This window comes from Sceloporus undulatus, chromosome 7 (assembly GCF_019175285.1).
Source record: "Sceloporus undulatus isolate JIND9_A2432 ecotype Alabama chromosome 7, SceUnd_v1.1, whole genome shotgun sequence".
Taxonomy (NCBI): Eukaryota; Metazoa; Chordata; class Lepidosauria; order Squamata; family Phrynosomatidae; genus Sceloporus; species Sceloporus undulatus.
Genome location: NC_056528.1, coordinates 32,255,664 through 32,268,354, shown reverse-complemented (window position 1 = coordinate 32,268,354; position 12,691 = coordinate 32,255,664). Strand labels below are relative to the sequence as shown.

Genomic DNA, 12,691 nt, shown 5'->3' with positions numbered 1-12,691 from the left:
ATGTTCCGAGTTAGATTTTGTTTGTACTGCAGCACTTTGAAGACTTTCAAAATCTGAACTCCGGCATACTTCATACATTTTAACAAGGTTTAAATTCAAACTGGGCCAAGAACATTTCTTTTCACACACTCCCCCTCCACTTTCTTTTTCTTTTTCTTTTTGCTCCGGCTTCTAACAACTTCTGAGTCTAAACACTGCCTCCTTTGAGGATTTCAGCACACAGAGGCGTGTGTTATTAAAAATGTATTTATTGGAAATGAGTCACAAGAAAGCGCGGGACAAAATCCCAAAGATCCAGTATCCAAAGCGGATGAAATGAAATGATCTCTTTATGTCTCTCTCCCCTGCCACCTCTGCATTAAAAAAATCATAATTCCTATTGGGATTTTTTCCCCTTTTGGTATATGATGTAAAGGGAAGTGGGCAACGTTGTACCTGGAAAAGTTGCAAAAATTGCAAAGTGGTCATCCATTTTTCACCTTCCTTCGCCCCACTCCCACTATTAAATCGTAAAATAATTACATACAGGATGGAAGGATGGATGGATGGATGGACGGACGGACAGATAGATGGATGGATGGGAGGAGATCGTTTTGCAAAGGCCCTCTGAGACGACGCATCATGCTTTGTCTTGCTGGCATCTGTCCCGCATTAGACATGTTTTCTTGAGGATTATGCCATGGGCATTATGACGTGATTCGGTTCCTCGTTGAGCTTTCTTTGGGTCCCCTGTGAGCCCCTCCCAGAAAACAAATCTGGTGGTGCCTTCTGACCACATTAGTGGGGTTGCTAAAGTGACCCAAGCCCTTCCACCTCTCTTGGGTCAATGTGTTGTTTTTTCCAGGCAAAGGTGCAAAGACAACACCTGTTAGTGGTGAGCTCTAGATGGCTTTGACTCAATGGGCCTTGTATTTTTAAACTCTATGGAGATTTACAAGAGTTTTGCATCCTGTTTGGGCTCCTGTAACATGCTCTATGTGGGGGTGCCTTTGGAAGCTGTTTGGAAACTTCAGCGGGTCCAAAATGCTGCAGCCAAAAGGTTGCAGCCAGTTATGGGGAGCCTATGACTCCCTTGTTGAAACAGCTTTGATGGCTACTGTTTCTGGGTACAATTCAAAATACTTGTCATGACCTATACAGCTCTATATGGGTTAGGTCCAGTCTAAGAGACCATATCTCCCCATACGAAGCTGCCAGAGTTCAAAGATCTTAAAGGGGAAGGCTTTCTCTCTGTTCCATCACCATCATAGGTTTCCTTGGTGAGGACACAGGACCTCCTTGGAGGCTACTCCCAACCTCTGGAATTCATTCCAAAGAAGGCCTACCTGGCCTCCCCCCCTGCTTTCCTTTCATCAGCATGCAAATACCTTTTAAATATACAGTCCCCCCTCAGTTTTCCTAGACTTGGAGTCTGGGTCCCTTGCCCATTTGCAGGTGGCAAATGGAGGGGGACAAAATGGGGTGTGTGCCCATGAACGTGTGCCACCATTCAAGCCAATGGGGCTGGAATATTGGTGATTTTCCATTTTGGCATGTGGTGGCGGTCCGGAATGGATCCCCCGTGAAAACAGAGAACTTTAATATTATATCTAATAATAATAATAATAATAATAATAATAATAATAATAATAATAATAATAATATCTATATCTATACCTATGCACTCCTGAGAAAAATGTGGCCTAAAGCTATAGATTATACAATATTTTTAATACTTTTGTGTAGGAAACAAAGTTTGTGTACACTGAACCATCAAAAAGCAAAGGTGTTATTATCCACCTATGTTGACAATTATGGATTATGGAGTATTTCAGATTTCAGAATTCCAGATAAGCGAGACTCAACCTGTTTTCCAAAATCTGTAGTAGTACTACTAGTAGTAAGTACAACAATAATAGTAGTAAAAGTACAAAATACAGAATACACCTGGTCCCAAGGGATAAGCGATTCTCCACCTATACTCAAAAACTTTTGTGCGGAGTTGCAGATAAGGTAGACTCAACTTGTATTCCAAAATAAATAAATACATGTTATTTTAAAAATACAAAATACACTAATGGTTCTAAGCATTTCAGATAAGTGATTCTCAACCTGTACCGAAGAATTTGTGTCCTGGCTTGGAATAATATGTCTCTCTCCTTTGCTCCAGAATTCTTCCGAGAACTTCTCGAGAACGCCGAGAAATCCTTGAACGACATGTTTGTAAGGACTTACGGCCTCCTGTACATGCAGAACTCGGAAATGTTTAAGGACCTCTTTGTGGAACTGAAGCGCTACTACACAGGGGGCAACGTTAACCTGGAGGAGATGCTCAATGACTTCTGGGCCCGGCTCCTGGAGCGCATGTTCCGCCTGGTCAATCCCCAGTACCACTTTACGGACGAATACCTGGAGTGCGTCAGCAAGTACACCGAACAGCTCAAGCCCTTCGGGGATGTGCCACGCAAGCTTAAGCTTCAGGTGACGCGGGCATTCGTGGCGGCCCGGACTTTTGCCCAAGGCTTGGCCGTGGCCAGAGACGTCATCGGCAAAGTTTCAGCGGTGAGTTGCATGGAGCTATTTTGGGAAGAGACTTGTTTCAGAGGATGGGCTGGTGCAATGTGATAAATCAAGGTGTAGGGAAGGAAAGAAAAATATTCCAGAATCTTAGAGAATGGCCATGGCAAACCCCCTCTGAAGAAACGTGCCAAGAAAACCCTATGATAGGTTGACCTTAGGGTTGCCATAAGTCCAGAACGACTTGAAGGCACCTAACAAATACAGCATTGCATCACTTCTGGTTTGATCCTTCTTGGCTGATATTTGTCTAATTCCCGCCCTCCCCCTGAATTTTAGGTTGTGGGTAAAAATAAGACAAATTGCCACATTGGCAGATGGTAAAGAGGTGTTTTCCATGTTTTTCGTCACACGAATGTTTCACTTGGATTTTCCTTGGGGGCTTTGGAGAGCTTTTGAGGCCACAGAAAGATATTGGGTCACATGCAGCTTGTGGGATGCATTTTTTACACCCATAGGATAAACCATGGCTTGTGCTACCATGGTGTGATGTTTAAATCACACATTGAATAAAAGATGGCCAAATAAATAATCTATGGTTTGCTGTTGACTTGTTTCTCTCCTGCCCCTTTTGTCAGCTCCTGTTTCAAGGTGGCCACCATTGTGGGTTTGAATGTCGCAACAAGCCATGGTTAAAACAAAGCAGGGATCTTAAGCCACCATGAGCCATGGTTCAGATTGTGGTTTACATCTAGTTAACAAACCAAGGCATGTTAGCTGTGATAGCTTTGCAGTTTTGAATCAGATGGGTTTCAACAACTGCAGCATGGCTTGTTGTGATGTACACAGGTTGTGATGGAATTTATGGCAGTGGATTGGAGATCTGCAAGTGCAAACTGTACAGATAAGTTTGGATGACGCATTTTGGAAGAAACCTTCAAATGCTCTCTAGGAGGTTCAAAATGTTTTTGTTGACTTATGCAAGGCTTCTCTGACCTTCATTTCACATGCACCCATTGTTAGTTTTGAATAAAAAGGTTTGCTGAAACATGTTGAATTGCTCTCCAGTTTTCTGTTGAAGAAGTCATGCCCAAGAGCAAATCTCCTTTCTTAACTGAGATGTGTTGTGTATTGAGAGAGATGAAAAACGTCCCTTGCCCATAGGCTCAGAATTAACAATATTATTCCATAGCGTCCAAACCACCTGAGCCAGAAAACACATGTTCACAATGTTTGAGTAGCTGCCAGCTATCCTTGTCTGCAACATGAAAAAACACAAAAAGTAAATAAAACGGAGACAAAAGATTTGTTCCAACAGTTTTTATCCCAGCTGTTTTTCGCCAGTTAAAAAATAAAATAAAATCCCTACATAACAGGTAACTGAAATGCATGGACTTTATTTGTAAGGACTTTATTGAAAAATAAATAAATGCTTTGCAGGTTAAAGTTACTAAGTCCTTAAAGGTTAAAGTCAAACAACCATATCACAAAATGCCTACCTCCTAGTTCTATTTCTATATGAATTTTGCAACAAACCCTGATTCTGGGTGATCGAATTCTTCCATCTTCCAGAAGGAGGGTTAAAATTGTTTTTATTTTCTCGCATGGCAATGATTTAGAGCGTGTTGGGCAGAAGGGAAATAACACGAATTCCCGGTCCTTTGAGGCTGAGAAGTTTTGCAAGCAAGCTGTATAATTGAACTCAACTTGTCTGCTGTAAGAAGTTGCCGATCCTTTTAAAATTGGAAGTTTAAAAAGCAGTTGTGGGGTGGAGTTGCTGCAATTGCATCCAGCTTGCTTTCCTACGAACTGAAGAAAAGTCGCAGCTGGGCAGGATCATGTAGAAAGATGCACTAAGCAGAAAACGTGCCTGGTTCGAGGCATTATGGTGCCCAGCTTCCAGACCATGTACCAAGTGGATTATGCGCCCCCCAACTGTCCTGACTTGGCAAGGACAGTCCCAGTTAATCATTTCTCCTTCTCTTCCTTTACTCCTTTGTCCTCAGCTTACTTCAGTTGCTGCAAACTAAGGGCCTGTCTGCATTGGCCAAATAAACTGGCCTCCCTCCATCCTTTTTGCAGGTAGACTGGATGTCACAACCTCCAGTTCTGTTGCAAACAAGATGATGTCTGGCTCGTTCAGCACCAGAATTGAGATATACCTCTCTTGTTGTTGTGTGCCTTCAAGTCATTTCTGACTTAAGATGACCCTAGTTTGAGAGTTGGACTAAGACTCTGGAGACCACGGTTCAATTCCCTGTTCGGCCATAAAACCCACTGGGTGACATTGACAAAAGGGCTGTTCAGACCGGCAGTTTGAGCCAGCTTAGGGCTGCAGTCAGCCACATGCCGCATTGCATGGCACACGGTGTCAAGGCACCCCTCCGCCACTGCGCACATACAACACAGCACTGAGGGAGTGCTGCCAAGCCACTGCCATGTGGGTATTGCACCCTTTGGAGGATGCAAAAAATCTGGATATTTTCTACCCCAGAAAAGGCTGTTGTTATTCTGCCTAAAATGTGCATACAATTGATTTGCATAGAAAGCAACATTGCCTTGCAGGAAACTGCTTTTTAGGTGAAGGAAATAATGTTTCTGCATGGAAATATTATTTTTGGTGCAGAAAATGCTGTTTTATGCACAGAAAAGGTCTGTACATAGCTTTCAAAAATGGTATGGTTTTTAAAGGCTTTCTCAAAATGGGAAGAAAAATGCTACGTTTGCTTGTTTTATAGAATTACATTCCTGTTCTCTCCTTCTCTCCAAACAACTGTAGATAATGTTTCTTGCCTTTTTGGGATTTTGTGACGATGGGAACACTCTCTGCCACATATTCCCTTTCTCCCTTCCCCCAATTTCCCTTTAGAAATGGTGAAAGGCGCGGACTGGGGATTCGGCCTATTATTAAACCCTTGACAGACATTAAAATCAACAGGTTTAAATTGCTGCCAAACGTGGACATTTCCTGCCCGAACCTCGAGGGCATCTTACTATTTAAAAAATTAAGGGAGAGGGGCAAGGGGAAGAAAAAAGAACCTAAAAATAAAAGAGGGGGAAAATATGTAAGCCAGATCCCGCAGTGACTAAGGGAAGAGTGGAACTTGATATTTTGCAATTCATAGACTTCAGAAATTTCCTTGTAATGAGGAACACATGGCTGAATGATGTGTCATGCAAAATTAAGGCTTAGCTGAGAAACGATTGCAGGGGGATGGGGAGGGACGCACATTCTTTGCGCACTGTTTCTGGCTCCATCGAGAGCGCACACCCCTTTAGACATTTTATCGGCAATTGTCCTGAAAGAGGTCAGATGTGTTCACTTAAGGCAAAATCAAAAAAGATGGCCTTCATGTGATGCTGCGTTCACAGGGCCAGATCTGATTGTTTGCCAGCACTGTAATGTTACCTTGATCCCCATCTTTTTAAAAAGAAATATGGTTCCTATAGGATCCCTGATTGGCTAGGAAGCCAGACAAATATCCATGTGATCCCTGGTTGGTTATGACCAATGGAAAGGGATCCTGATGGCCTGTTCGGGAAATATGCCATCACACGGGGCTGTTGTCAGAACTGATGGAGCACACCATTTGGTAACATTGTTCTTGTCATTGCTATTTCTTTTTAATACGTATCCCGAGAACATCAACAACATACCAAACCTCATATGTATGCATAACTCCACAATCGCATAACAATAGAAAAATCCATCACTTAACCATCAAGATCCGATGGTGATATTCAATACTGATATTTCGCATGTGGCTGTTTTGTTTGTACAGAAAACGACATTTTCTACACAGGGAACAGCATTTTATGTGCAGGAAATAATCTCTCTATGCAGAAAAAGCCACTGTTTTGCATACAAATCAACCACGTGCAAATTTTGAGCAGAAAAGGCTATTTCCCACTTAACTGAAGTCCAAAATGCTTCAGAATCCAAAAGTACTGACATGCCAACATATGTACAGTGTGCACAAAGTACAGTCCGTCCTCGCCTTATGCGGGGGATCCGTTCCAGATCCCTCCACGTAAGGTGAATTCCGCCTATGCTCGAGCCTCATTGGAAACAATGGGGCTTGTGCATGGTGGCGCGGCGGCGCGGGCGCGCGCAGGACACAACGGGCACGTGCGCCCATTCAATTGAATGGGATGCGCCGCCCCTTTCGCCCCGTGTGCGCCGCGCGGCTTGAGCGGCGCACACTTCTGGTCTCTAGCATTTCGGATAAGGAGACTCAACTTATAATATTGATGATGATGATGATGATGAGAATAATTATGATGACGATATAGCAATTGTAATAATATTATTTTTGGGTTCGTTTTGAAGGTCAATCCCACACCCCAAGGCGTCCAAGCCTTGCTGAAGATGATGTATTGTCCGTACTGCCGGGGTTTAGTGGCGGTCAAGCCGTGTTACAACTACTGCTTCAACGTGATGAGGGGCTGTCTTGCCAACCAAGGAGAGCTGGACACGGAGTGGAATAACTTCATCGGTGAGTGGTTATGTTTGTCCTAAAGAAAAGATTATGTGTCCCTGGAGTTTATCACACAGGAGGAATTTCTCTTAATTTTGAATGAAAAGAAAGTGGGGCCAGAACGCATTCACATGAATTTGTTAGTTCAGTTAATTTACATGAATTTGAATTGCGTTCGAACTGAGTTCCCATTGCCCGAAAATAGCTTGCCATTGCCCGAAATTGCGTGTGATCACCTCTCATGCAATAACGTGAAACCCCATGATTACGTTCAGACTGACTTTCCATTGCCCGAAATTGCGTGTGATGACCTCTCACGCAAAAACATTAAACCCCATGATTGCATTCGGATTGTCATTGGATTATACTTCCAATTTCCCTTGTCTGATAACATCCCCCCATTGCCCCAGCTTTTGGGGCTGGAAACGTGAGAGGAAAAACAAAGACAGAGATTGTTGGGAGAGTTGTAGGGCTGGATTTTGCCTATTCCTGGTGCAGCCATACAGAATTAGAAAGACCAGTTGTTGTTCGAAACGGAGCAATTGGATCATGTATAGCCACAAGTTGCATCTCCATTTATGAATGAGTTGCTGTGCAATATTTATCAGTAAGTTTAAACTCTCTTTCTCACTATCATAGTTCCCAAGAGGTGCTGGGACTGATATTTCAATAATGATAATGATAATAATAATAATATGGTAATAATGATGATAATGATAATGATAATTTCTATCCCACCTCTCTTCAAGCCTCGAGGTTGGGTATAGGACATTAAAATACAAAACACAATTAAAACCATTGTTGTTGTGTGCCTTCATAGTTTCTGACTCATAGCAAACCTAAGCCAACCCTATCATGGGGCTTTCTTGGCAAGATTTGTTCGGAGGAGGTTTGCCATTACCTTTCCCTGAACTATCTCTTTCATCTACTTTTCTTACTGAAAAATGATTCCCAGAGTTATTTGGGAGACTCTCGGACCTCAAAATAAACTCAGTAGCAGGGTGCAAGTTTCCAGCTTGCTTGGTCACCTCTGTGGCGAGTCAGAATCACCTCCCAGCAGCCAGGATGTGCCTGAGATTCTTCCCTACCCCCCCAACAAGTCCCAGAATCCCCCCAGGTGGCATGGGTGATGGGCAGTGTTACTTTTGCCAAGCTCTTGCTTTTCTCAAAAGCAGCAAAACTTTGCCAAGGGCTGAATAGCTTTTTCAAATAAATTGTGCCGGATTCCTCCCGCCGTGTCCGCAAACAATTTTTTTGGAACGTTACTTTGGCAGACACATCCAATCTCCCCATGCATACATTGGCATACACACACTTGCACAGACACACACAGCATATTACAGAAGTTTGCCTTGTCCTGGCTCTTTCCACGGAGCCTTAGAAACCTGATTTCATCAGAGAGGATGTGAACACACTAGCTAATTCATCCGAGACAGTAACCAGAACAGCCCAGAACTGAAAAGAGTGGTAGTTGTGTGTGTGTCTGTGTGTGTGTGTGAGAGAGAGGAATGTTACAGAAGAGAAGGCAAGATGCCAAGCAATCGGTTGGAAAAGGACAATCTGCTAATTGTAGACTCTTGTGCATCACCCACAATAGCTCAAGAGGGAAAGCTTCTTGCAAGAAGCAATGTCTGGGTCAGATAGTATTGTCAGGAGGGGTATCCCTTCCCAAATTGGACTCTTTGCTGCTATCGGAGCGCTCAAAAGGACGGGGAAGGGTGCAGGAGGAGGAGACACGAACTCTCATATTGTTCGCCCTGGATTTGGTCCATGTCTTGTGCATCATGGCATTTGTGTTGCCACCTCTGTCTTTTCATTATGCATCTGGTGAAAGTGAGAAAAGTCGTGGGGGGCGGATGTCTCCTGTGTGAGAGTTGCATGCAGTCTGCTCTGGGTTCCAGTCCAAACTTTGAAGGAACCATCCAAGGTTATGGCGACCCTAAGGGCAGACCTGTTGTGGAGTTTTCTAGGCAAGATTTGTTCAGAGGGGGTTTTCTGCTGCTTTCCTCTGAGGCCGAGAGAGTGTGACTTAGCCCTAGGTGGGTTTCCAGCACTTTGAGGGGATTCAAACCCTGGTCTTCCTGGTCGAGAACTGAGACCATTAGTCCATGATGACTATCCAAGGTGGTTGTGGTTGTTGTGTGTCTTCAAGTTGTTTCCGACTTATGACAACTCTATGGCAAACCTGGCATTCCTTGGAGTAAATGAAAAGGGGGCAATAGTATTTCCTGGTGACCCTATGTACCTGCTTCTATGCTTCCAAGCCTCGTTCCACTGAACCCCGGCCAGTCTTGACGAAAATCAAACCCCTGTGAATATTATTGGGAAAGGGGGGGATTTACCATTTATCTGTTGGCAAGAGTTTCTGCCAAATCTTTGCAGGAGGTCCTAAGATCTGATGTAGCCTTCCGAACTGTTTGCTTCCCTCCCTCCCTCCCTTCATTCCTTCCCTTCCTTCTGAAAAGCGGGTGTGTGTGTGTGTGTGTGTGTGTGTGTGTGTGTGTGTCAGTTTTTCATTGTGCTCCAGCTATGGTTTTAATGGCTCCTACCTCCACCCCAGGCTAGCTTCTCTTTTGTTCCCTGGTGCCATCCAGTTCATTTCTCCTTGGCACTCCCTTATCGGTCCCTCTGGCACCGCCAAGGAGTTCGTAGCTGAATGTCTCCTCCAAGCCCAGCGGTGGATTTGCTTATCTTTCCAAATTGCAAGGCATTTTCCTTCTCTGTCTGTCTCTCTCTTTCTCTCCGGCGAGAGCCAGGCTTGCATTCCTTAGCAGTGATGTGTGCAATGCCATGGCATCCTGAGGCACAGAGGCCCCAATTCCCAGGAACTGGGGGGAAACTGGTCCGACTTTGGGACCTCTTGAAGGCACTACTTAGCCAAAAGAAGCCATTTTGTGGGGAGAAATCCTACACATTTCATTCATCTGAAATCTTCTCTGTTCCCTGAACCAGTTGAAATATTTCTGGCTTTTTAAAACAAGAAAACTGCTACCTATGTTGTTCCAAAGCAGTGATATTTTTTTTTAAACAGTGAAGTGACAGGGGAGCTGATTTGGTTTGCTGTAGTAACCTCATATTTTGATCTAACTCAGGGGTGGGCAACTGTGTGGTGGTAAGGGCCAGTTTCTCTTCAAGACCCCCACATTAGGCTTCCCCCAAGAAATGCTGTATATCTCTCTCTCCAGCCCCTCTCAAAATGGTGACACTCTGAGAGTGACTACAGAGAAAAACGGAGGCACAGTCCAGATTGTCATCTTTAACTTTAGCAGATCTGATTATTCATGGATTAGATTAATATGTTCTCTCTAGAAATCTCTAGATTATTCAGCAATGTCTGCCAGAGGTTGCACTGGAGGACCTAGACGTTTCTAGAGAGAGCACTTCTCTAGGCATTTGTGGGTCCTCCTACGCAATTCTATGGGTGACTCTGGCAGATGTTGACCATAGAGTTGCCCTGGAGGGCCTAGAGGTTCCTGGAGAGAACACTTATCAAGGCATTTGGAGGTCCTCCAGCACAATTCTATGGCCAGGTTCTGGCTGATGTTGACCACAGGGTTGTGCTGGAGGACCTAGATATCCCTAGAGAGGTGTTAGGTTGAAAATATTGCTTTCTTTTGTTTGTACTTTTCCAACTTTCACGTGATTCCAGTGCCCATAACCTAGGGCTTACTCTATTTGAGGATAGTAAGAGGTTCTAGGGTGCTTGTTGGGGGCAAGGATATTTTTGTGTATTTTCCTGTGTTTTCTGCAAGGATTTGGGGCACAAACATTGCCTCCGTGCTAAAGTTAAACATTGGGGAGGTGGGATTGGGGGATTCTGGGGGGCTAGTTGGGCCCAGAGGCAGCAGTGTGCTCACTCCTGATTTAAGTCATACTCTGGTTACTTGTCAAAAGGTTCCATTTTGTTGTCACATCAAAAGCACTTTTGCCTCTTCTCACACCACTACAGTTGGCCCTCCTTATCCATGGATATTTTATTCACGAATTCAGGCATCCACGGCTTGAAAATATTCCAAAAAAAGTATAAATTCCAAAGAGCAAACCTTAATTTTGCATTTTGTATGAAGGACACAATTTTGCTATGCCATTGTATTTAATGGGACTTGAGCATCCCTGGAACCAAACCCTAATGGATAACAAAGACCCACTGTTACAATGATGGATATTCAGAATAGCATCCATTACTCCAAAGTTTGAAAGTATTATAGGAACTGGACAGTGTCTTCATCTCATTTGTCTCAGGTTGTTCATAGACCTGCTGTGCATTTCGACCCAAATCCTGGGTCGAACACAAAGCCACACTGTCATGACTACATTTCGGTGTCCCTATCTTTAGCATTGATTTCTTTGTTTCCTTGAAAGTTACAGTAAAATACATGTAGATGACATTGTGGTGTAGTGGTTTCAGTGTTGGAATGGGATTTTGGAAGACCAGTGTTCAAATCCCTGTCCAACCAAGAAAACCAACTGGGAGACATGGGCAAGTCACACTTTCTCAGCCTCAGAAGATGACAAGGGCAATACTCCTCTGAACAAATTCTGATAAGAAAAACTTGTGATAGGCTAACCTTGTGTTTGTGTGTGTGTGTATGGGTCTCCAAGTTGCCTGCTGACCTATGACAACCCCATGAATTTTGCAAGGTTTTCTTAGGCAAGGGATACTAAGAAACGTGGTTTTGCCAGTTCCTTCCTTTGAAATGCATCCTATAGCTTTGCGTTTACCTAAGGCAGAAATGACTTGAAGGTACACAACAACAAATGACACCAAGTGCTGTAGGCTATGTATTTCTGAGGATGGAATTGGCAGAACCAATTCCTTGCCTAAGAAAACCCTATGAAATTCATGGGGTTGCTTTAAGTTGACAGGCATCTTGAAGGACTGCACACACACACACACATACGCACACCCATGACTTCAGGGTTGCCCTTCAAATGAAAAGTGACCATGTAGGTTGTCATTTTCCCCCCTTTAAAAGCAAACCAGAAGGAAACCTGAAATGCAGCACGCAAAGATGGCAAGATGGTCTTGTTTATTTTAGATAATTGGCTCTGATTGCAAAATTTCAGGGAAGAATGCAATTGGAGGAGCCTGGAATCTTTCCCCGCAGGGCTCTGAAGGCATACTGGGAGAGGAAGGTAGACTAGAAGGAGCAGAAATCACCGGAGGAATACTTTCAGGTGCAAGAGAATAGAAAGCTATTGGGAAATTAAACATCTGGTCTGTCTTTCTAGTTTTCTGAAATGCCGGGTTTCCTTTGTTGCTCAGTGCCTTCAGGTCATCTCCAACTTATGGCGACCTTAAGGCAAAGCTATCATGGGGGTTTCTTGGCAAATCCCTCCAGAGAGGGTTTGCCGTTGCCTTTTTCAGAGGCTGAGAGAGTCTCCAGAGTCATAGTCCAACACTCAAACCACTATACCATGCTCAGTTTCCTACCTAGGAGAATATAGTACACATATAACTCAGTTTTTATATACTACAGGTATAAATAGTTATATCTGTAGTATATTAAAGCCTGTGACAGTGAAGTTTCTTTTTACAAAGTCTTTTTATGCACATCCATTTTATGCTTCCTCATCCTCTATCTAGCTGGAAGGGTTCTTTTATCAGCATCAGCATTGGAAGGATGGTGCAGGGGCTGGAGAAACAGAGCCTTCAAGTGGTGTCTGAGCAAGGTTTGTTTAGCCACTGCTGATGATTACACAAACATCTTGCTGAT

The 12,691-nt window shown here is 43.7% G+C and overlaps 1 protein-coding gene across 1 annotated transcript in view; it reads left to right on the top strand.

Annotated features, from left to right (window-relative positions):
* GPC4 (glypican 4) overlaps nt 1-12,691 on the top strand; it is a 52,126-nt gene that overhangs the window by 35,716 nt on the left and 3,719 nt on the right. Inside the window, exons 3-4 of the mRNA XM_042479277.1 lie at nt 2,150-2,541; nt 6,827-6,992. Of these exons, the coding sequence (XP_042335211.1) occupies nt 2,150-2,541; nt 6,827-6,992 (558 nt within the window). The remainder of the gene's footprint in view (nt 1-2,149; nt 2,542-6,826; nt 6,993-12,691) is intronic.